Source organism: Panthera leo, chromosome B1 (genome assembly GCF_018350215.1).
Source record: "Panthera leo isolate Ple1 chromosome B1, P.leo_Ple1_pat1.1, whole genome shotgun sequence".
Classification (NCBI taxonomy): Eukaryota; Metazoa; Chordata; class Mammalia; order Carnivora; family Felidae; genus Panthera; species Panthera leo.
In genome coordinates, this window is record NC_056682.1 from 16,185,987 (window position 1) to 16,206,425 (window position 20,439).

Here is a 20,439-nt window from a genome sequence, read left to right on the forward strand (position 1 = left end):
AGTCTGTTTTTAGAGAATAAGGCCAAAGATACACGATCCGTAGTAGCAACCACTATATATTTTTCCTTTGCTGTGCCCTCTATATATGCAGAGTATAGTTAAGTTACTCAAACCATGGACTCCCAAAGCTCTTTTTGGAGGCATTGAACTTTGCCTTGTGAAACACTTTTTGCCTATATATGGTAGCTAGAAGTCCTGAGATTTTAAATTCTTAGTAAAGGCTATATTCAAATATAGTCGTTGAATCAGAAGTATGGGTCGTTGTTAAAATAAGTTAACATCAGGGGCGCCTGGGTGACTCAGTTGGTTAAGCATCTGACTTTGGCTCAGGTCATGATCTCACAGTTTGTGAGTTCTAGCCCTGCGTCGGGCTCTGTGCTGACAGCTCAGAGCCTGGAGCCTGCTTCAGATTCTGTCTCCTTCTCTCTCTGCCCCTCCCCCACTTGTGCTCTTTCTCTCAAAAATAAATAAATGTTGAAAAAAAATTTTATAAAAAAATAAGTTAATGTCAGAGTTGCTTTGACTTTTTTCCCCTTATATTCATATCTTCTTCTTTCCCTCTGTCTCTGTCTCTCTCTAAATATGTTCGTATGTGTGTATTCTAAAGTTTTCCAAGATACAAATTATGTTATTTCCCAAGGGAAATTTTTGTTTCCTAAAATTATTTTTTATAATATTATATAATATGTGTGTATAGTATATAATATATAAACCTCTCTTGGGAAATAAAACAATTTGCACCGTAGAAAAATGTTCTGAGTTTAATTATGGCAGAACTGGGTTAGAGAATCATCAGTGTTTAAATGCTCTTACAAGAGAATTTAAAACTGAAATCCTACCATTTTGTTGCTGATTCAGAATGTCTAGGAAATCATTAAACCCACTCCAACATAGTAACCGATTGAATCATTCAGATGAGTTAAAGATCTTGTTTGTGAAACAAGACACAACACTCTGTGCCTGCACTTTCTGGGTGCAGGGAGGGCGGATATGTACCCTTACTGGATTGTGGGTGATGGAAATGGGTTAGTGAGTTCTGCTGTTGTGCCAGGAGAGAAACCACACTCTGCGACCCTGGCGCCACTGGTAGGTCATGTGGGCACAGCCCAGAGCAAGAATAACCTGCAGCTAAGCCAGATGAAACTAGTTCCAAGTGGCCTTTTGTCTTGTAATCAAGAGGTTTTCAAACCAGGAAGTACAGATTTGGATTGTTTTCCCATTTCCTCAAAGACTATTTGAAAGCACTAACTATTGAATGTATTTCGGAAGGTTACACTGCAGACTGTTATTTCAAATATTATCCCACCAACTGCAAACAGGAAAAGATGTAAAATGCTTAGTCTTTTATTGGGTTCACAGGACCTTCCAGAAAAAGGGATTCCAGTGAGCACGTGTGTACTTGAATGTTTATTTATGAGAAATGGTTCCCTATTGAAGCAAACTAACCATACAGATATTTAATAATCTAGATAGTCATTCTCGGCCACACACGTGTCTTTCTTCATTCCTGTGGACATATAGGAACAGACTGCTTACACCAGCCTTCCGCCTCCAGCGGTGCTCTGTCCTGCTTCTTGGTGTGCGTGTGCACAGCACTGTTCTTGGAGTGCCTTACACCTTTCTCCATCACCCCTTAACTGGATGGTCACCTTAGATCTTCACTAGAATAGGACAACGTGCTCTAGGTGTTTGTGGGAAGGAGTTGGGAATGGGATGCCATCCCCAAAGAGCTTAAACACTATAAAACCCCAGGGGGTGCCTGGCTGGCTCAGTTGGTAGAGCGAGCGACTCTTGATCTTGATCTTGATCTTGATCTCAGGGTCCTGAGTTTGAGCCCCATGTGGGGGTAGAGGCTACTTAAAAAAAAAAGTTAAAAAACAATTATACCTTGCCCCACAGACATCTTTGAGAATTTCTGACTTTTCCTATGTATTTAATTTGATTATTTTCCTTCATAATCAAATATAATTTAGGCCAAAGTCTTATTACCCTTAATGATTTCTTTCTATTGATTATATTAAGTTCAAGACTTAGTCATTTCTTACTATCTTAAAAAATAGTGCTGGAGAGTATAGATCAGCTAAAGGAAATCAAGTTAGGGGGAGAGTATCTCACTCCTTCTAATCTATCCTTGCATACAAGTGAACATTTGATGCTCTGTGAAAGGAATAAAGGCCTATCTGTTGGGCTCCGGGGCCAGGGAAGGCGGTAGTGACACCCACTCCTCATCCGCATTAACCTCCTTCCCTCCATCTGAGTCAGAACGTTCCTATTTCCAGTCCAGTCTTCATGCAGGACACAGGAAGCTAACAACCACTGGAATGTTGGTCGCACCCTTGGACCCCCTGTCCCCTGTGTGGCAGTATGGGGTGTTCTCGGAAGTACTTGTTCTAGAGAAGGTCATAGTTTATCAGATTTCAACCTTTGCCTGAACAAATGTCATGTGACTGTCAGGGACCAAGTCCACTGAGACTAGAACCTAACCTCTTGGGGCACCTGAGTGGCTCAGTCGGTTAAGCGTCCGACTTCAGCTCAGGTCATGATCTCACAGTTCGTGAGTTCAAGCCCCGCGTTGGGCTCTGGGCTGACAGCTCAGAGCCTGGAGCCCGCTTCAGATTCTGTGTCTCCCTCTGTCTGCCCCTCCGCTGCTTGCACTCTCTCACATTGTCTCAAAAATAAATAAACATTAAAAAAAAAAAAATTAGAACCTAACCTCTTCTGCCACCCCAGGCTGTCATAGCAGAAGCACAGTGCTCCCAGTGTCCCTCTACCCCAGAGAGATTACATCATAAATGGGGCACTATTTCCCATTGGTCTCTTTTTTTTAAGTTTTTTTCAATGTTTATTTATTTTTGAGAGAGAGTGACACAGAGCATGAGCAAGGGAGGGGCAGAAAGAGAGAGACACAGAATCCGAAGCAGGCTCCAGACCCCAGGCTGTCAGCAGAGAGCCCGACACGGGGCCCGAACCCACCAGCAGCGAGATCATGACCCGAGCCGAAGTCGGACACCCAACTGACTGAGCCACCCAGGTGCCCCACCATTGGTCTCTTTAATCCTAAATCCTGTATTGTGTTTTTTCGAGTATTTATTTGTTTGTTTTTTATTTAAGGTTTATTTTTGAGAGAGAGGGAGAGAGAGATCACAAATTGGGGAAGGGCAGAGAGAGAGGGAGACAGAATCCCAAGCAGGCTTCGTGCTGTCAGCGCGCAGAGGGTCCTTGCGCAATGGGTGGTGTGTAAGGTGTTCCAACACAGGCGGGTGAAGGTGACGTTCAGAGGCGGTGGCCACAGGTCTGTCAGATGTGTGCAAAGCAGGAGTTCTTTGTTGTGGTGCAAACCGAGTGCGTTCTGTTGTCCACGCCGCATCCCCCATGAGCAGGATGATTAGGGTGCTCCGGTTTCCCAGGAGAGGGTTGAGATCACTGCAATTAATCTCAGATGTTCTGTTTCAGCAGGAGAGGGAAGCGGTTTGGGGTTCAGAATCGGGGAGGTAAATCCCCAGCGCAGTCCTTTGTGCCTCGCTCGCCTGTATCTGTGCTGGTTTCCAGCAGTTTAGGTGTAGTCCTCCCTGGGAGTAACCCACCCTCTTTCCTCCGCAGAATCTGCTTTCAGATGAAAGACTGTGTCAGAGTGAAGCACTTTATGCCTTTTTGAGCCCTTCTCCTGACTACCTCAAGGTTATTGATGTGCAGGGGAAAAAATCCACTTTTTCATTATCCTCATTTTTGGAAAGACTTCCTCGCGACTTCTTCTCACATCAAGAGGTAAGCTGTTGAAAGGTGCCATTTTTTAAAAAAATGTTTGTTTATTTTGAGAGAGAAACAGAGAGAGACAGAGACAGAGAAAGTGGGGGAGGGGCAGGGAGAGAGGGAGAGACAGAGAATCCCAAGCAGCCTCCACGTTCATTGCGGAGCCGGACCCAAGGCTCTATCTCAGGACCGTGAGATCATGACCTGAGCCGAAATCGGGAGTCGGATGTTCAACTGACTGAGCCACACGTGCACCCCAGTTGTGCCATTCTTGCAGACTTGGGCACATCTTTTTGAAGGCTGTTTTAAGTACCAGATATTTGTTGAAAGCATGCTACTGGTGGGGGGTCGGGGAGCAGGTACATCCTTTTTCAGTTATTATGGCTGTTATACTTTGGGGACACCTGCTTGTGCTCCCCTATAAGCCACTTGCAAGACTTATGATACAGAAAAGAGTAATAACAAGATCGGTAGGCGAAATGTGGATGGGAAGTTGTATGGGAGCCCCTGTAAAAGTGGTGGACCAGCCATCCCTGGAGATGTGGGTCGTCATTATGGGGAGGCCGGTATGAGAGGGACAGTCAGTAGGTCATGGGACTAGAGAGGAGGGCGTCTGGAGGGAGCTAATTAATGGAATATTAGGCAAAAAGCTGAAGGGGCGGGGGGCAAGGTCATGCCAAGCTGAGGTGGTCAGAACTTATTTTCAGGGAATGGAAGGTCATGGAATATTCTGAAGGAAGATGAGTCTAGGAGTGACATTCATGGGTAAAGAAGTGAATAGAGAGAGGCTGCAGACATTTGCGATCTTGTATTCTAAATTTTTTTTTTTAGTGTTTATTCTCGAGACAGAGAGCGTGAACAGGGGAGGGGCAGAGAGAGAGGGAGACACAGAATCCGAAACAGGCTCCAGGCTCTGGGCTGTCAGCACAAAGCCTGACGCGGGGCTCAAACCCACGAGCTGTGAGATCATGACCTGAACTGAAGTCGGACTCCCAGCCGACTGAGCCACCCAGGCACCCCAGCGATCTTGTATTCTAGAGCTCAGGCTTCCCTGCAGAGCCAGCTTCTAGCTATGTTTAGGACACTGGAGCCCCAACTTTGGCTCTTCAGCAAATTGCTCAAGACCATTGCTGAAATTCGGTGTCTCCTTATGGAGACATTCATTACCTCCTTGGCGTTCATCGCCAAATGCTACTGCCTCTTCACCAGGATTGGTTTAACGAGTTCGGACAGAAGGCGCGGATGATGGACAGGAGCATGCTACTTTACTGCATTCTGAGCTGAGAGAAATCTGGACACCCCACAGAGCATATCCACACCGGTGCTCGGGTCTCTGTGTAAACCTGCTCACCCCCCAAGCCTCTCTCCCACCTCTGCCCCTCGGAGCCATGTATGTCATGTCTGCCCGTGGTCGGTTAGCTTTCCTCCATGACCTCCCATTTATTCCTGAACCTCTTGGAGTTTACCTTAAGGCTCAGTCACTATGAGATTATCTCTAAGAGTGAGTGCCCACGGCCCGATCCAGCGGCTTCCTCTCTGTTTTCACCTTCTTCCCCCTCTTCTGCAGTATTTGATGTTGCTGTGACATTTTGGAAACTCCTCCTGCCTCTGACTTCTCAGTCCTTTCCCCTGCCCCGCCTGTCCCCTACAGTGCTGTTACTAGCCCTCTGTGTGGTTCACAGCTTCAGCTGTTGCCTCTGCAGACATCAGAATGATGCTCAGCTCTCCTTCCACTGCCCGTGTTTGTGCTCCTGTGACAGCACTTCGCCCTCTGTGTAGAAACAGCTGCACGTATATTTGTCAGTCTCCCCAGATCGCTGTGGGCCGCCGAAAGTCTGGATCCACATCACCCCTATTTGCAGTAGCCTGGTACCTGGCAAATAATGAGTTTTGAGCTGAAACTTGCTGATACACAGATCAGAAAATGAGACTGACTGAAGTGCAGAATCAGAGCTTGAGTCAGAGCTTTAAAATGATGACATTACTGGGGAGCCTGGGTGGCTCAGTCGGTTAAGCGTCTGACTTTGGCTCAGGTCATGATCTTGCAGTTTGTGAGTTCGAGCCCACGTCGGGCTCTGTGCTGACAGCTCGGAGCCTGGAGCCTGCTTCAGATTCTGTGTCGCCCTCTCTCTCTCTGCCCCTCTCCTGCTTGCTCTCTCTCTCTCTCTCTCTCTTTCAAAAAATAAAATAAACATTAAAAAAAAAAGACATTTAAAAAAACAGGGAATTTAAAAAAACATTTTAACAGCGAATTTAAAATCATGACTTTTAAGTTAAAAAGGCTTACTTTTGAAACTCAAAATGGTTAGAAAACTATTTTGTTATCTACTAGTTCACTCCTTACTAACACAGTGATAGAAGTTTTTCAAAATTATTTTAAACCTTGAATAAGCCTTTAACATCAAGCTTTTCCCTGGGGTTAGATACACATTTTGCCCCGCGTTGAGAATGCATAGATTTCTGTATGTAGGAAAGTCAAATGAGTGTTTAAGGTTGAAATGTGAGCCCATAGGTTGGAATTTACATGTGAAAGAAAAGAACAACTCTAACAACTTTCTTGGATAAGTGACTTCCTCTGACCTTTCTGTATCCCCAGGAGGAGACAGAGGAGGACAGTGACCTGTCAGATTATGGTGATGATGTGGATGGGAGGAAAGATGCCTTGGCTGAGCCATGTTTCATGTTGATTGGGGAGATCTTTGAACTTCGAGGAAGTAAGCCTCTTTGTGATTTATTTAAGTGGTCACACACCCACACCCACCCATACCCTCATAATACCCCTTTATTCCCGAATCACATTTGTATCTATATCCATTCACTCATCAGCAAACACATTTACCAGCCAACCAGATACTGTGGGAGAACCCGAGGCCACAACCTCTGTACTTGGGGAACTTTGGGTCCTGAGTTACCCTCTACCGTGTTCCTCTGAATACAGATAGAATGCTTTGAATTTCTTTTTTACGTGGTTTAGCATAGCCTCATTGCTTTATAATTGTGCATAGTCAGGGAAGGAGCCCTGTTGATAAAGGTAAGGTTTTGGTGCTGTGAGGTTGTACTCGGGTGAGGGACACAGGAAATGCCTCAGGCCTGCCTTTCAGCTACCTCTGTCCCTGTTGAGAAGTGGTTATCAGTGGAAGGGTGGGGGAATTTTGTCCCTCAGGGGACATTTGGTGATATCTGGAAACACTTTTGGTTGTTACAACCTGGGGGATTGTGCTCCTGGCATCTTGTGGAGAGAGGCCAGGGATGCCACCAACCCCCTCCAGGGCCTGGGGCACCGCCCGCAACAAAGAGCTGTCCTGTCCAAAAGAGCGCCAAGGTTGAGAAATGTCACCCTAGCGGTACCTGAGGGAGATGTACTTGGCAGAAACAAGGGCAAAAACAGAATCAAAGTATTCGTGTTAAGACCCACACAGGTGCTTCTCCCCCAGAGTATTACTTGGATAAAAGGTCAAACTGTACTAGGTGGCTGAGTCTTGAGTCCTGAATAGGTCCCTCTGCCCACGCTCACCTTCCACAGCCCCCCAACACTCTGAACCCTGAGATCAGTGTGCTCCGTGTACCGAGAGCCTCAGGACTAGCTAGAGATAGGACAGGTGCCTGAAGTCACAGCTGACCACCTACAAGAGGAAACCCATGTGAGGAGTAAGCGTTGGTAAGGCCTCGTAATGCCACCAGCCAGTAATATGTTGTCCTGTGACTGTCTTGTGCTGTCTACCCAGATTAGCAGCTTTTCCCTTGGGGTAAAGAGTATGGGCTGGGAGTTGGTCCTGTATAGGAAATTGGGCTGGGCTTCCCTTCTTATTTGTATATCCCTTAATATATCACTTAAAGGATTATTAGCAGATGAAAAAACTTCAAGTACTATTGCAAGTTTGAACATGTTTTATGTGTCTTAGTCCTCACCATCTACTGTGATGCCTCATCCATAGTCAGTGATCAATAAAATGCCTGGATGGATGCACAGGCAAGAAAATTTTAAGTGCCAGAATTAATTATTTTAGTCATTAATAAGCCAGAGCTAAAACAATCAGCAAACGCTTTGGGAGCATATGTTTTAGAGATCACTCTGTAAGGAGAAAGAAAAGTATATCAGATGTAGCTTCTTTCCTCGGTGAACTTACACCGCAGGGGTTCCAAAAATGTAATTCGCATTAAGCCCTAGACCCAGTTCTAAACTGAAGGCAGAGATTTATACGTAAGGATGTTCATTTTAGCATAATTTCAATAATGGAAATTTGGAACTAGGCTAAACTTTAGAAATGGCGGATGGTTAAATGAAGAAGTAATCTGTGATAGGATATCATCCAAATACCAAAGATCCTTTCAGATGAAAAAGCTATCTATCCCTGTTCTATGTTTTAGAGGCTCTAAGATATATACTGATGTTTAACTAGGTACAGCATAGGCAGGAAAAACTAGTTCTCCACCCAAAATCTGACTCTTCGTCAGTGAAATCTGGCTCATTAAATCGTGAGTCTTCCCCATTTCCCACGGAGTTGATAAGAATGAGGAAGCACCATTGTAGCCTTTGGTCAGTGTGCTCTTTGTGAAACAAAGGGATCCAGAGACATGATGGATGGGAGTAGGGCCCAGTCTTGTCTTTGCAGCTTGGATTTCCTCTACCACATGCCTGCTTAGAAGCATATTTGGTTTTGCAAGTGACATTTCAGAGGGGAATAAATAGAACATCATTTATAATGAGATGTGATATATTTGCCATCAGCAAAATGCCAGTGTTGCTGCAGCTGCTTATGTGTCTGAACAGATGAGTCCTTGGAAGGAAGAATAGGGCTGATTCCTGTGCAGTATGGGGAATGGGGACCGGGAGAGGATTGGAAGAAGGGAGTAAAGGCATATCAGTGCTGGGAGAGAATTTGTACCAAAGACATTTTTGGTTCCTGCTCTAGTTAAGCGTACAAAAGGGGATCAGTAATACAGCCTTTTAAAAAATGTAGAACTGTCGCTTGGCCGTCAGGCATTCTTAGAGCTGCCTGTGTCCTCAGACCCTCTGCATATTGATAGAGAAAAATCTGTTATAAGATGGCTGACGACAGTACTGAGAAGGAAATTCCAGCCCCTGCCCTAAGACTCCCCTTCCAGGTTCTTCTTCCCGCCCTGCTTGCCACATGTACCAAACTACTACTAATGAGGAATGCGGAAGTAACAGACTATAAATTGTCCCCTCTGTTGACACTCTGGGCTCAGACCTCCGGAGAATGATCTCCTCTGAGCCCACCGGTGTAAAATAAACCTCCTGCCTTCCAAGATCTCCAAGTGCCATTTGGTTCTTCTGGGGTGATCCAGACCAGTTTCCAAGACAGTATGAGCTGCGTCTCTTCTGCATCTCTTCTGCTCTGGAAAGCCAGAGTGAGGTTATCAGCACCGGCAGACGTGCTGCTCCCAGCCTAAAATGAACGAGTCTGCGTGCTATCAGAGTGCTCTGAATTCCATAAAAAATTTAAGGCACCTTTGAAGCATAGTTCTGATTCTAAGACTTGACTCTTACTTGACAGGTTAACAACACTACTTTAGCTGGGTACTTAGATCCATTTAAAAAGTTAGAAATGACTTTGGAATGTTCTAAAAGTCTAGGGCCAAGTCTGTGTTGATTGTTGATTTTGTTTGGGTGGTTTGTCTCGTACAGAGGTGTTTGTGGATTTAGTCCCTTTTAGGTTTTCCTACTGGGGCAGGAGCCCTGAACTCTAAGAGCCAAGCCTGAATTTCTCATTTGCTTATGTGTGAGTAACTAAACATTTCAGTGAATGGATGTGAATTTATATAGATGGAAAATTTGGTTTAGATTCCAATTTGCAGACCTAAAACATCCTCCCAGCATTTCTTTGCCTTCTTCTGGTTTATATTCATATTCTGTACCTTTAAAAATGTGTCTTCATGTTGGTAATTAAAGTTTAGGTCTGTCGAAACTTTTACAGCACTCGTGTAAGATATCAACAAGATTTGTAAAGCAAAACACATGTCCTTGAACAGATGAGGAAACTGAGGCTCAGAGAAGGTGATTTGTGCCCAGCTGCTCTGGGAAGTGGCACAGGAGTGCGCCAAAGTCACGCTCACTCGGGGTCCCAGCTCTTGACAGTTCACCTTTCTCCCAAGGGCATAAAATACATAAAAGTATGGAGTGATCTACAAACGGCTATCCAAAAGGGAAGTTAGGCCCATCAGCTCATTCATATTTCAAAATATTTGTCAACATTTGATCACAGATATTTCTCATTCAGAGCAGTGTGTTAGAAAATTGGGTTCAACAAGCCGGACAGAAACCTAAAATAGGCTTTGCAGTGTCTGCTGGTGGAAAACAGACGTGTAAGTAGCCTGGGGACATGGTGAAGTAGAGTATTGTTTCCATTCGCTGGCTCAGCTGTTGTTTAGGCATTGAAAAGCTATAAAAACTCTTAGGTTTCATCTCATCGGTTACTATGTGGAAAATGAAGGCTTAGAAGAAGTTTTTTTTGACAGCAGTTTGCTAACCTGGACCCAAATTCTGCAGATATCCTAGTCATTACTTGGTGTCAGAACTCAGATTGAGTCAAATGGTAAGATTTATGCTTTGTGCAGCTCCGAAAATGTCATAATTGTGATATACTGTGATAAATTCTTTTCTCCTCATTTCTATTTTAGTGTTTAAATGGGTGAGAAGAACATTAATTGCTCTCGTTCAGGTCACTTTTGGAAGAACCATCAACAAGTGAGTTTCATGAAATGAATGTTTGAATTAATGCCTTACTCTTTGCCTTAAAAATCAAATTACCTTGTGATATAGTAGCCGGGGATCTCTCTAGCTTAAGGTATTATATTTTCTCATTTTGTTTCCATTAGGATTCTAAGATTGGATAGGGAAAGAATTTCTCCCACAGGATGCATGGTGAACTAGATGATAAAAGCTTGAGCTAGCTTCAGCATTCTGGCTGACAGGGTCAGGAAATTCTGTTCTGTAGGGGCACCTGGCTGCTCAGTGGGTGGAGCGTGTGACTCTTGATCTCAGGGTTGTGAGTTCAAGCCCCATGTTGGGTGTAGAGATTAGTTAAAAAAAAAAAAATTAAATTAAAAAAACAAAAAAACCCTAAAACCCTAAAAGTTCCGTTCTGTAAAGTTCTCTTTTGATCATGATGACCAGTTTGAGTATCTTGGGTATAGTGTTTTTATGTTGCATTATGGGAATCACTTTAAGGCTTAGACTCTAAGTCAAAATGAAAGTGCAATAAACATCATCTGGCAGGTATTTATTTGGAGGGAAATGCAAACCATATGTGGTCCCCCCCGCCCCGAGTTGGGGTAACATTAAAGTGGTAATTGCTTTTATTAGTTCATATCTTAATACCCATCCATTGAGATATGTGGACGTATAACCACCATTGTAAGCCATGTGTATATTCTAAGCAATGGTACATTATCCATACACATGAGAGTTTAACTCTATATCCAGTATTCTTATGACTTCCTGTACAATAAAAATGTGAATTACTTGCTAAAAGATAAGGGGGGAAAGTCAGTTTTTTTGTACAGCAAAATATTTTAAGATGAAATTACCAGATTTTCCCTAGTGAAAGATGAGCTGTTAAAACCATCATAGTGACTTTGTACACATGGTTATCAGGTAAATCTTATACGTTTTTAAGGGAAACAGTAAAGAGCAAGTTATCTTTTTATTCATTCCCAAATAGAATATATTTTCCTTATGGTCAGAAGCAAAATTTACTTGTCAGATTTTTTAACAAATGGTATTAGTGGCATATTTAGTTGACTTAGTATCATAGGCTTTTGTTTTCGTCAGAAAGATGGCCTGTTTAACTTACCATTTCAATCTAAGGCAAACCTCTTAACTGTTACATAGATGGGCTTTGGATAAAGAAAATTCCAAAATGGCCCTGTATTTCCCAGTACTCCAGACGTGCTAATTTATTTTCCTTTTCAATTTCAGCAAATCATGCACACTCTCCTTGCTCCTATTTATGATATTGGCTCTTAATTATAAATGAGCAGTGGCGGTCTGTGTGTGGTGAATCCATTGGCAGTTCTTTTTATGGGGCTTGGAGGAGAGGTGTCATGTAGAGAGTTTTCAGGCCGTTCATTTCAGTGGGCTTTTTATCAGGCAGAGAAATGATGGAGCACCTGGCCCTTTGCTATTTTTGCCTTTAGCAGAGAGAACACATCACAAAATGAAGCAGCAGCACAGTATGTGCCTCGTGCCTTGTCCCAACTATAATTTCACACACCAGGATTGATTCAAAAGCTTCCTTTGGTTTTGGCTAATTGAGAGTCAGACTTAAATTGATAGAAAATACATAGGTGATGGCCTTTGGTAAGAGTCACTTACCTAATTTTGAGTTGCAAAGTGAAATTTTCTTCATGTAGTGCCAGTGAGTAACTCAAAACAAGACTGGGTAGGGGGGCGGCGGAAGGTGTCTGCGTTTTTACGTAGATTTTTCTTAGGCAGGCAGGCAGGTTGGCAGGTTCTCTCTTAAAGCAGAAGTCCCATTTGGGGCACCTGGGTGGCTCAGTCAGTTAAGCGTCCGACTTCGGCTCGGGTCATGATCTCACGGTCCGTGGGTTCGAGCCCCGCGTCGGGCTCTGTGCTGACAGCTCAGAGCCTGGAGCCTGTTTCAGATTCTGTCTCCTTCTCTCTGTGACCCTCCCCCGTTCATGCTCTGTCTCTCTCTGTCTCAAAAATAAATAAACGTTAAAAAAAAAAAATTAAAAAAAAAAAAAAGCAGAAGTCCCATTAAATTAATACAATTCTTTTATTTCGTCTAGATATGAATTGCCCAGTTCCTAGGCAGCATAGGGAAGTATCTTAGGAGACATGCAGTTATAAACAGAATTAACCCAGTTTTAACTCAGAGCAGAGTTTAGACCACAGTGGTAGCTGATAACTATGCAAAGTATGAGGCTTGAAACATCTATTTCAGATACTGTTTCTGAAAGCCTTACATTGCCCCTCTAAAAATCAGGTTGGGAAGTCAGATTCTTTAAAGGCTTTTTGATTTATTGTAATTCATGAACTGAGTTTGAAATTTCAGGTCTTCTTGGCATCGTCAAGACGATTCTTTCCTCCTTTTCACCCTCCAACCTCTCTTGGGGTCTTTGAACTGTGTTACTTGTCTCTCGACAGTAGAAATCCTGTCACGGGGTAGAATTTTTCTAATGACTAATGAAACAGGGTTGCGTGGAAGACCTGGAGAACCGGCTAAAAGCCATTTATTTGTTAACTGTGCAAGTCAAATGTCTGCCCAACCTTCATTCCCAGGGAAATGTGAAATACACTAGATAGCAGTTTATCTTTCTGGAGTCCTTCACTTTAGGGTGAAAGGTGGTATCTTTTTTTCTTCTCGCCTCGTGAGCACGCGAAATGCTTACGCTGGGTCAGAGCACTCGGCCCAGCAGGATCTGCCAGGGCGACACAAGAGACAGCGAAAATAGCTAGGTTCCTCCCCAAGACTCCAGGAGCTCAGGAAAGTTTTCCACACCACTTTGAACAGTCTTCAAATGAATGCACGTTTTCAGTTTATACCACTTCCTGGAGAAATTGGTGTGTGAAGCACTGTGCACAGGGTAGTTGCCAGCTTCAAACAAATCCGTTTCCTCTTAGTTCTTGTCCTTACAGATTGCAGGTACTGTGTGGCAAACGTTTGGAGAGCTCAGCACTGATGGACACGTGAGCTCGAGAGATGAATGGTTACCCAGCACCACCAAAATAAAAAATATCTTTCAGAGCCAGAGTTTAAAAATTCAATTCCTAGTTTATTCATCAAACGTGTAGATCAGGCTGTATCTTAACCTACCCACTGATAAATGCCTTGCGAGAACAGAGGATAACATTTTTCAAAACGTCATCCAAGAAACGTTTTTCTCTTAAAAGACAAATCCGGGACACCGTGAACTGGATTTTCAGTGAGCAAATGTTGGTTTACTACATCAACGTTTTCCGGGATGCTTTTTGGCCACATGGGAAATTGGCGCCTCCAACCACAATCAGAAGCGAAGAACAAAGTCAGGAAACAAAACAGAGAGCACAGCAGAAGCTGCTTGAGAACATTCCAGGTGAGGCCTAGGTTCTGATCCTGAAACGTACAGAGACACAAAGGGAACTAACTTTATTAGGGCGTTTTTCATTTATATCTCTCAGAAAACATTATTTACGTTGAAAAAAATAATAATCAGTTTTTTTTCTCTTAAAACTTGTCCCTTGCTGAGAAATTATACTGAGAATCTTAATGAGAACAGTAGTGGTTGTAATGCTTTCTTTAATTAGAAAAATGTTTTAGAACAGATAACAAGTTTTGTGCTTTAAAAATCCTGCCGGAGTAACACTGTTTAGAGAGGTTACTTTTTAATTGGGTAGCAATATATTCAAATTGTAATTTGCATAAATGCCTGATGTCGAAAACTTCTAAATAGACTTATTTTCTCTTTAAACATTTGAGAGAACTGATCGTTCATGTCCCTCCCGCCCCAGTGCCTTTATTTGTTGCGGGTACACCGTGTACTGTCTCCTTCACTGAATATGTGTGGATTGTAAACTTTTTGTCAGTAGTAGCACAGAATGTAAACCTGATTTTTCAGATACGCTTCAGAGCCTCGTTGGACAGCAGAATGCCCGGCATGGTATAATAAAAATCTTCAACGCACTGCAGGAAACAAGAGCCAATAAGCATCTGTTATATGTGAGTAATTGAAAGGCGACCAGAGGATTTACTGTTAATTCAGTTTTACATTTCTGTTCACATGTGGGGGTGGCACACTTAATCGTTCTTGTTACTTATAACTCTCACCCCAGTTATGTACTGTGCTTCATTGTCATCTGACTGTTCAGTTGTTCAGTTTGGTAAAAGAAAAGGGAAAACCGTGCCTCCAGCGCGCAGTCCGTCCTTCTCTCAGACCAGATGCGCGTCGCCTTTTTGTGTGACTGCTTAGTTTTCGTACTTCAGCAAAGCAGACTGTTTCCAAGTCGTCTGATTATGATGTTAAATATGAAATACTGTTGATGGTGTGACATGGCAAGGAGACCCTGAAATGAATCAATCTGATATTAAATGGAGTTTATATGAGTTCCATTCATTTGAGAGTGAGTGGTTCGTGGAGAATCATCTTAGACCTAAAATTAGACTTTTCTCTTAGACATAGGCATGCACCCTGAGAGAATAAACCCCACGTTTTTCTACTTTTTTTTTTTTTTTCCTCTTTCTTGGTTTAGGTGCTGATGGAGTTGCTGCTAATTGAGCTGTGTCCTGAGCTGAGAAGTCATTTAGATCAGCTGAAAGCTGGCCAAGTCTGAGACCGCACAAACCAACCACCAGAGAAATGTCTGTGTAACAATAGACATGAAATATTTTCCTCTTTTCCGCAGAGGGCTTGATTGAGAACCATATTGATTTTATGTTAGTTACCTCCCTCTAGTTTCGTGGGAAGTGAGCGGAATTGGTTGGGGAGGGAGAACTTGATGCTGTCACAGGTAACAGAAAAACACACTTCTGTTAATTATTTTTATTTTAATAATAATATAAGTTAAGTTCAACACACTGATTGAAATACAGATGTTAATATGTGATAAGAACTTAGGAAATATTTTAAATATTTATGAAAACTGTTTTGTTTTAAAATGAAGAACTAGGAATACTGTACAGTTACTTTCCTCACTGAGGACTCTGAACATTCCTCTATTATTTCATGTGTATTGAAGAACATTGTTGTGCAATGCTTTGTGTAAAGTTCTTGTGAAAATTTTTTTGTCTTTATTTTTACCAAAGATTTCCCATAGTTTGAAGCATTTGAAGCAATAAAATATAAAAATGAATCACAGAGCTCTATGATATTTAAGGTGCTTACGTCTCAAAAAACTGAGGTTAAAATACATCAGGCAGTTCAAATATTTATCGAGGAATTTTTTTGTTTTGTTTGACAAAACCATTGTGCACCTAAGGATTTCTCCAAGGAAGTATACAGTTGGCTGCCTTCCTCCAGACACAGAATGAATATGTGAAAAAATCTGATTTTTAGTGTGAACGAGAAGAGCCAAATTAGTGCTTGAAATGATGTGTTCGGGAGAGTGAGATAGGAGCCGGGCTTTGAAGGGTGGGCAGGAATGAGATAGGGAAACACAGGTGGGAAGGGACTTAAGGGACTCTGGGGACTCGATTATATCATCAGGTCTTGTGGACTCGTGGGGCGTTAGGTGAGATCCAGGGTATGGGTGTTTTGTTATCAATAGTGGGGCTGTGAACAAGTCACTTAATAAACATTCACCATCTATCATGCAGTGATAATAAAACACTTGCCTCTCTGTAGCCCCCAGGAACATTGAAAGCAAAATAATGGGCAAAAATTCAGTTTGAAATCCATGAAAGAAAACTACTGTATCTATACTCAAGTGGTACTGATTGTGGCATTACTAGATCATACCTGCCAAGTTCTCGATATGAAACACAAGTTCTAAAAGGTAAACGATTAAAAATTAGTACACCAAATTTTATCTTTGGGATTCTTTTAGTCACGGCTCTTTGATCCTTTTTTTTTCAAACCAGGATGATATTTGACCCTTGAGAAAAAAACCAAAGTTGGCTGTTTGTATGAGTAAGAATTCTCCTTCACAGGGATGTAGAAAAGACACATTCAGATAAGAGAAGCAAATGAAATCACCGAGCCTCAGGATGTCATCGTAACACAGTTACTGGTAATGTCCACCTTGCGTGTAATTAAACCATAGCAGTTACAAGTGTCCACTGCAAGTGAGAAAAATAACTATTTTTGACTCCTCAATCTTTCTTGAAGGTAAATTTCAACTTTGTCATGAGCCATCAGCTATAAGGAATCTTAGAAGTTTTGTTTTGTTTTTTGTTTTAAGATGAATGACCTGGAAGCCTCAACTCAACGTGAGTTAAAGAGTGAGACTCCACTCACAGGTCAAGGTGTGTGCCACGGTCTGCAGCAGTGGTAGTTTGCAAGGGCTCGTCTGTGCCAGAAGTACCCCCTTTATGGTAACTACAGTAAACTGAAATTTTGAATTCTGTGTCGGATTTACTGAAGACACTTAAGCGTAGCATATTACCACATATGACGCGTGTCAAGTTCCTACACTGGGGATTTCTCAGACCTGTGTTTTAATGGCAGTCAAAAAAGTGGTTTCTGGGATGAAGGAAGATTCGCTTATCTGTCAAGTGTGCCGTTAAAACCAACAAGCACTGCCTTATTACATTCCACTTTCAGGATTCTTACAGGCTTAAGGGACTGGATTAAGTGTGGAGAAAAGAATACTGGTTGGGGATTTAGATCTTCCGATGGTTGAAGGAATACCATGTATGGATGGTATTAGGAGCAGAGCAAGTGGGCTTATATTGTAGAAGAGATGTAAGCTAGGTAGTGTGAAATCTCACAAAGGGTTTGATGTATTGAGTCACGTTCCTGGAGGAAATGAGGGAGTCTTCGGTAGAGAATTTAAAAGAAAAGGATTAGTTTTCAGGAATGGTTTAAGTTTATCCGTCTTAAGAGATTTAAGAGAGAAGTATGTGATCGTTGAGGGCATCTCACAGACCTAAGTCTGTTGAAATTGCTTTCCTTTTTATAGAGTGGCAAAATGAAGTACAAGTAACATAGACAAAGCGGAACATGAGACAAGAGCAAGTACTTTTCTACCATACATACTTCTTTAGTGCCTGATGCCTACGGATTAATTGTACTAAGATGAGATCCTGTTTAAACCCACTTTCGGAAAGGATGGTAGTGATTTATAAAATAAAGCCACATCAGTGTATGCTTACAGGAAGGTGTTGATAAGGTATCTTTAAGACGTTGTTTTCAGTGTATCTGTTTCAGACATGTATTGCTATACAGTCTTCTCCATGTGGATCCTATTATTGTATTATCAACTTTTATCTTTATGGACCTCATTAATGCAAGGAAAGCCTAATTAAAAGTTTTAACATATTTAGATTCAGTTCTTATATTGAGAGATGATTTGAAATTTTTTTCACATTTTACTTTGCTTTGAAATGAATCGTAAGGTTTTTTTAATCTAGCAGATGAGTCTAAGCACAAAGAAACATCTCTCTTAACTGATTATCTTATCGGGAATATAGCAGTTGTCTTATTCATTAAGATCTTTAAGGGAAGATTCTAAGCAGTTTCTTAAACCTACTTTTTTTGAAGTTTATAGTAAATTAGCCAACTATTTGAAAGAATTTCTTTTAAGAAGACAAGATGTCCCAAAAGACTTAGTACAGTCTTAGCTTTAATTGCTTTGGAAGTATAAATGCTACACAATTAAAGAACATTATTTGAAAGTTTCTTTAAATTCTTTTTAATAGTTTTATGAGTCTTAAAGATTTTTTAATGTTTATTTATTTGTGAGAGAGAGAGAGAGCGCATGCAAGCAGGGGAGGGTCAGAGAGAGAGGGAGACACAATCTGAAGCAGGCTCCAGGCTCTGAGCTGTCAGCACAGAGCTTGATGCGGGGCTCAAACTCACAAACCGCGAGATCATGACCTGAGCTGAAGTCAGATGCTTAACTGACTGAGCCACCCAGGTGCCCCTTAAATTTAAAAATTTTTAATGGAAAACAACAAATTAAAATTAATAATCCAAAATTCACAAAACTAAGTGAGGATCAAAGAAATTTTAAAGAGTTAAGCTTTCAGTGTTTTTTTATAGGTTTGTAGCATTTATACTTTTGAAGTTATTAAAGCTAAGACTGCACTAAGTCTTTTAGACACTCTGTATTAAAAAAAAAAAGATAGTTTTCTTTAGGGAGTGTTTTTCTCTATTTGATATGATCTAGGCCAGTCTGTAGGCAAAGAACTGGATCTTTAAGGACTCATTTAGCAATCAGATCCTATACCTAAGGTTTTGAGTTATAAAATTACAGATGTAAGAACAAAGGTAACATGTCATCAGAATACCCAGGATATTGTAACTTGGGATGCAGAAAATAACCAAACAGCGTAGCGACTATAAAAACACACACCGTTCTAAGGTGCCAGGGTTGATGGTCTTTGTTGAAATGCATTATGATCTAAATTCTTTGATGTATAAGTAAACAGTGAAGTTCATCTGCCAATGCAGGGTTCAGACGGCACGCCTTAAAATCAGAGAGAGAGAAAGAGTCAGTTATATTTAGATACATTTTGAATTGTTGGGTCTTTCTTTTTTTCTTCCTTTTAAAAAGTTTTTTTTTTTTTTTTAAGAAGTACAATGATTTTAAGGTAATTTCTTAAGATTCATTTCTGTTTTGATTTCTTGATTAAGGAAGTTCAAATTAGCCTCTGCAAAACAGATCACCCTGAAAATTACCATGCTATTGGCACTTGAAAGAGAAAATTTTATCAGTGCCAAGAATAAAGGGAATTTAATGGTAGGAATTATTAAAATAAGTAACATGGAAAGCATTAACGTTTGGCCTCAAACTCGCTATTATCTTATTATATGAATAGCAGCATCTATGAGAATCGTACTTTGAAGTAACATTTTGTTATGATAAATAGCGTTAAGTAACAGTGCATATAACTACATAGAACGTCAGGAATCTGGAAGAGACATCCGCGATCATCATCTCATCCAGACCGCATTCCATGCAGTAAGTGTCCCTTCAGTACCCATGACAGTTTCCCTTCAGTACCCATGACGGTTGCTCACTAGATTGCTCACTAGTTGCTTGGTTACTAAGTCACCATCTTATAGGAAACCTTTTGTTTTTGTTTATTTTCCAAACAGTTGTATTAGAAGATCCTGCTTTGTACGCAGCTTAAGTTTCCTTCCATATGCATTAGAAGCAGTAAAGGTCCTAGGAGAATATGTAAAGCCGGTTTCATGGAGATCCTGGGGGGCAAGGTGGTTGGCAGTCACCATCCTGTCGGTGGCAGAGCTGAGAGCAAGTGTGGGTCTCCTGACTGTAGGCCCCCTGTCTCCACACCAGCCAGGGCCTTATCTTTTCCCCCTGCCTAACACACTGCCATTGGCTATCATTCTGCTCCCCTCCCTGCTGGTCCTTTTCTGTAGGACAGCCTTTCAGTCTGCTGAAGACGACTGTCTGGACTCCTGTCCTTTTGTTTCTAAATAAAATACTCAATTTATGCTCATGGGACAGGATTCCAGACCCTTCACTGGCCTACTGCTTTGGAATCTTCTCCCTTGTTAAAAGCATTTCCTGTAAAAGACAATGGCCAAAATTGAATACTGGGGATATTTTCTCCCATCTTGGGAAAAACACTTTTAAGGTTGCAGTCTGTTTGTTTCGGTGTTTTATTTAGGATGAACATATACCACATTTCAGGATTTTGTTGACCCAGAGTTTTCTCTGCTTCTGTTTATTTGGAAAAGACATGAAGGATAACACAGAATTTGAAATTGACTTCGTTTGGAAATCAGTATAATACAGAGAACATTTAGATTTTGTAAGAAGTTGAAGACAACGATTTTTCACACTAACAGAATGGTGTAATGGTAAATATCTCAGTTGAATTTGTGTGCTGTGTTCCTATATTTATGTGTTGATATGGGCTTAATGCTGTGGAAATTTCAATTTCAAACAAATTAATTTAGGGGTTCCAAAAGTTGCCTGAACATTGGAGTCCTCGGGAGAGCTTTCAGCAAATACACTTGGGTTGCACTCTCAGAGAACATGATTTAATTGTTCTGAAATAAGACTTGGGCTTTGGAATTTGTTAAAAATACCCAGGT

General features: G+C 41.6%; 2 protein-coding genes across 21 annotated transcripts in view; one reads left to right on the forward strand and one right to left on the reverse strand.

The window, feature by feature from the left end:
* The window catches only part of SNX25 (sorting nexin 25), a 150,264-nt gene that overhangs the window by 115,199 nt on the left and 14,626 nt on the right, over positions 1 to 20,439 (forward strand). For 2 of the 12 annotated variants that reach the window (XR_006201460.1, XR_006201459.1), the window contains 10 exons: positions 3,601 to 3,765; positions 6,347 to 6,464; positions 10,393 to 10,459; positions 13,631 to 13,812; positions 14,335 to 14,435; positions 14,966 to 15,223; positions 16,057 to 16,207; positions 16,293 to 16,441; positions 16,613 to 16,745; positions 17,333 to 17,528. Coding sequence is in view for 2 of the 12 variants with exons in the window: in XM_042934303.1 (XP_042790237.1) it covers positions 3,601 to 3,765; positions 6,347 to 6,464; positions 10,393 to 10,459; positions 13,631 to 13,812; positions 14,335 to 14,435; positions 14,966 to 15,046 (714 nt within the window). In the remaining 10 variants the exon portion in view is untranslated. Of the gene's footprint in view, positions 1 to 3,600; positions 3,766 to 6,346; positions 6,465 to 9,418; positions 9,495 to 10,392; positions 10,460 to 13,630; positions 13,813 to 14,334; positions 14,436 to 14,965; positions 15,562 to 16,056; positions 16,208 to 16,292; positions 16,442 to 16,612; positions 16,746 to 17,332; positions 17,543 to 19,274; positions 19,337 to 20,009; positions 20,203 to 20,439 lie in introns of those variants that run through there. The other 10 variants (XR_006201461.1, XR_006201458.1, XR_006201453.1 and 7 more) reach the window with 9 other exon arrangements.
* Positions 12,494 to 20,439, reverse strand: part of LOC122217394 (LRP2 binding protein) — a 39,195-nt gene continuing 31,249 nt past the window's right edge. For all 9 annotated transcript variants that reach the window (XM_042934315.1, XM_042934313.1, XM_042934309.1 and 6 more), the window contains 4 exons: positions 18,728 to 18,841; positions 14,544 to 14,779; positions 14,323 to 14,399; positions 12,494 to 13,832 (listed from right to left, as the gene is read on the reverse strand). In XM_042934315.1, coding sequence (XP_042790249.1) covers positions 18,776 to 18,841 — 66 coding nt within the window. In that variant the 3' untranslated portion in view covers positions 12,494 to 13,832; positions 14,323 to 14,399; positions 14,544 to 14,779; positions 18,728 to 18,775. The remainder of the gene's footprint in view (positions 13,833 to 14,322; positions 14,400 to 14,543; positions 14,780 to 18,727; positions 18,842 to 20,439) is intronic.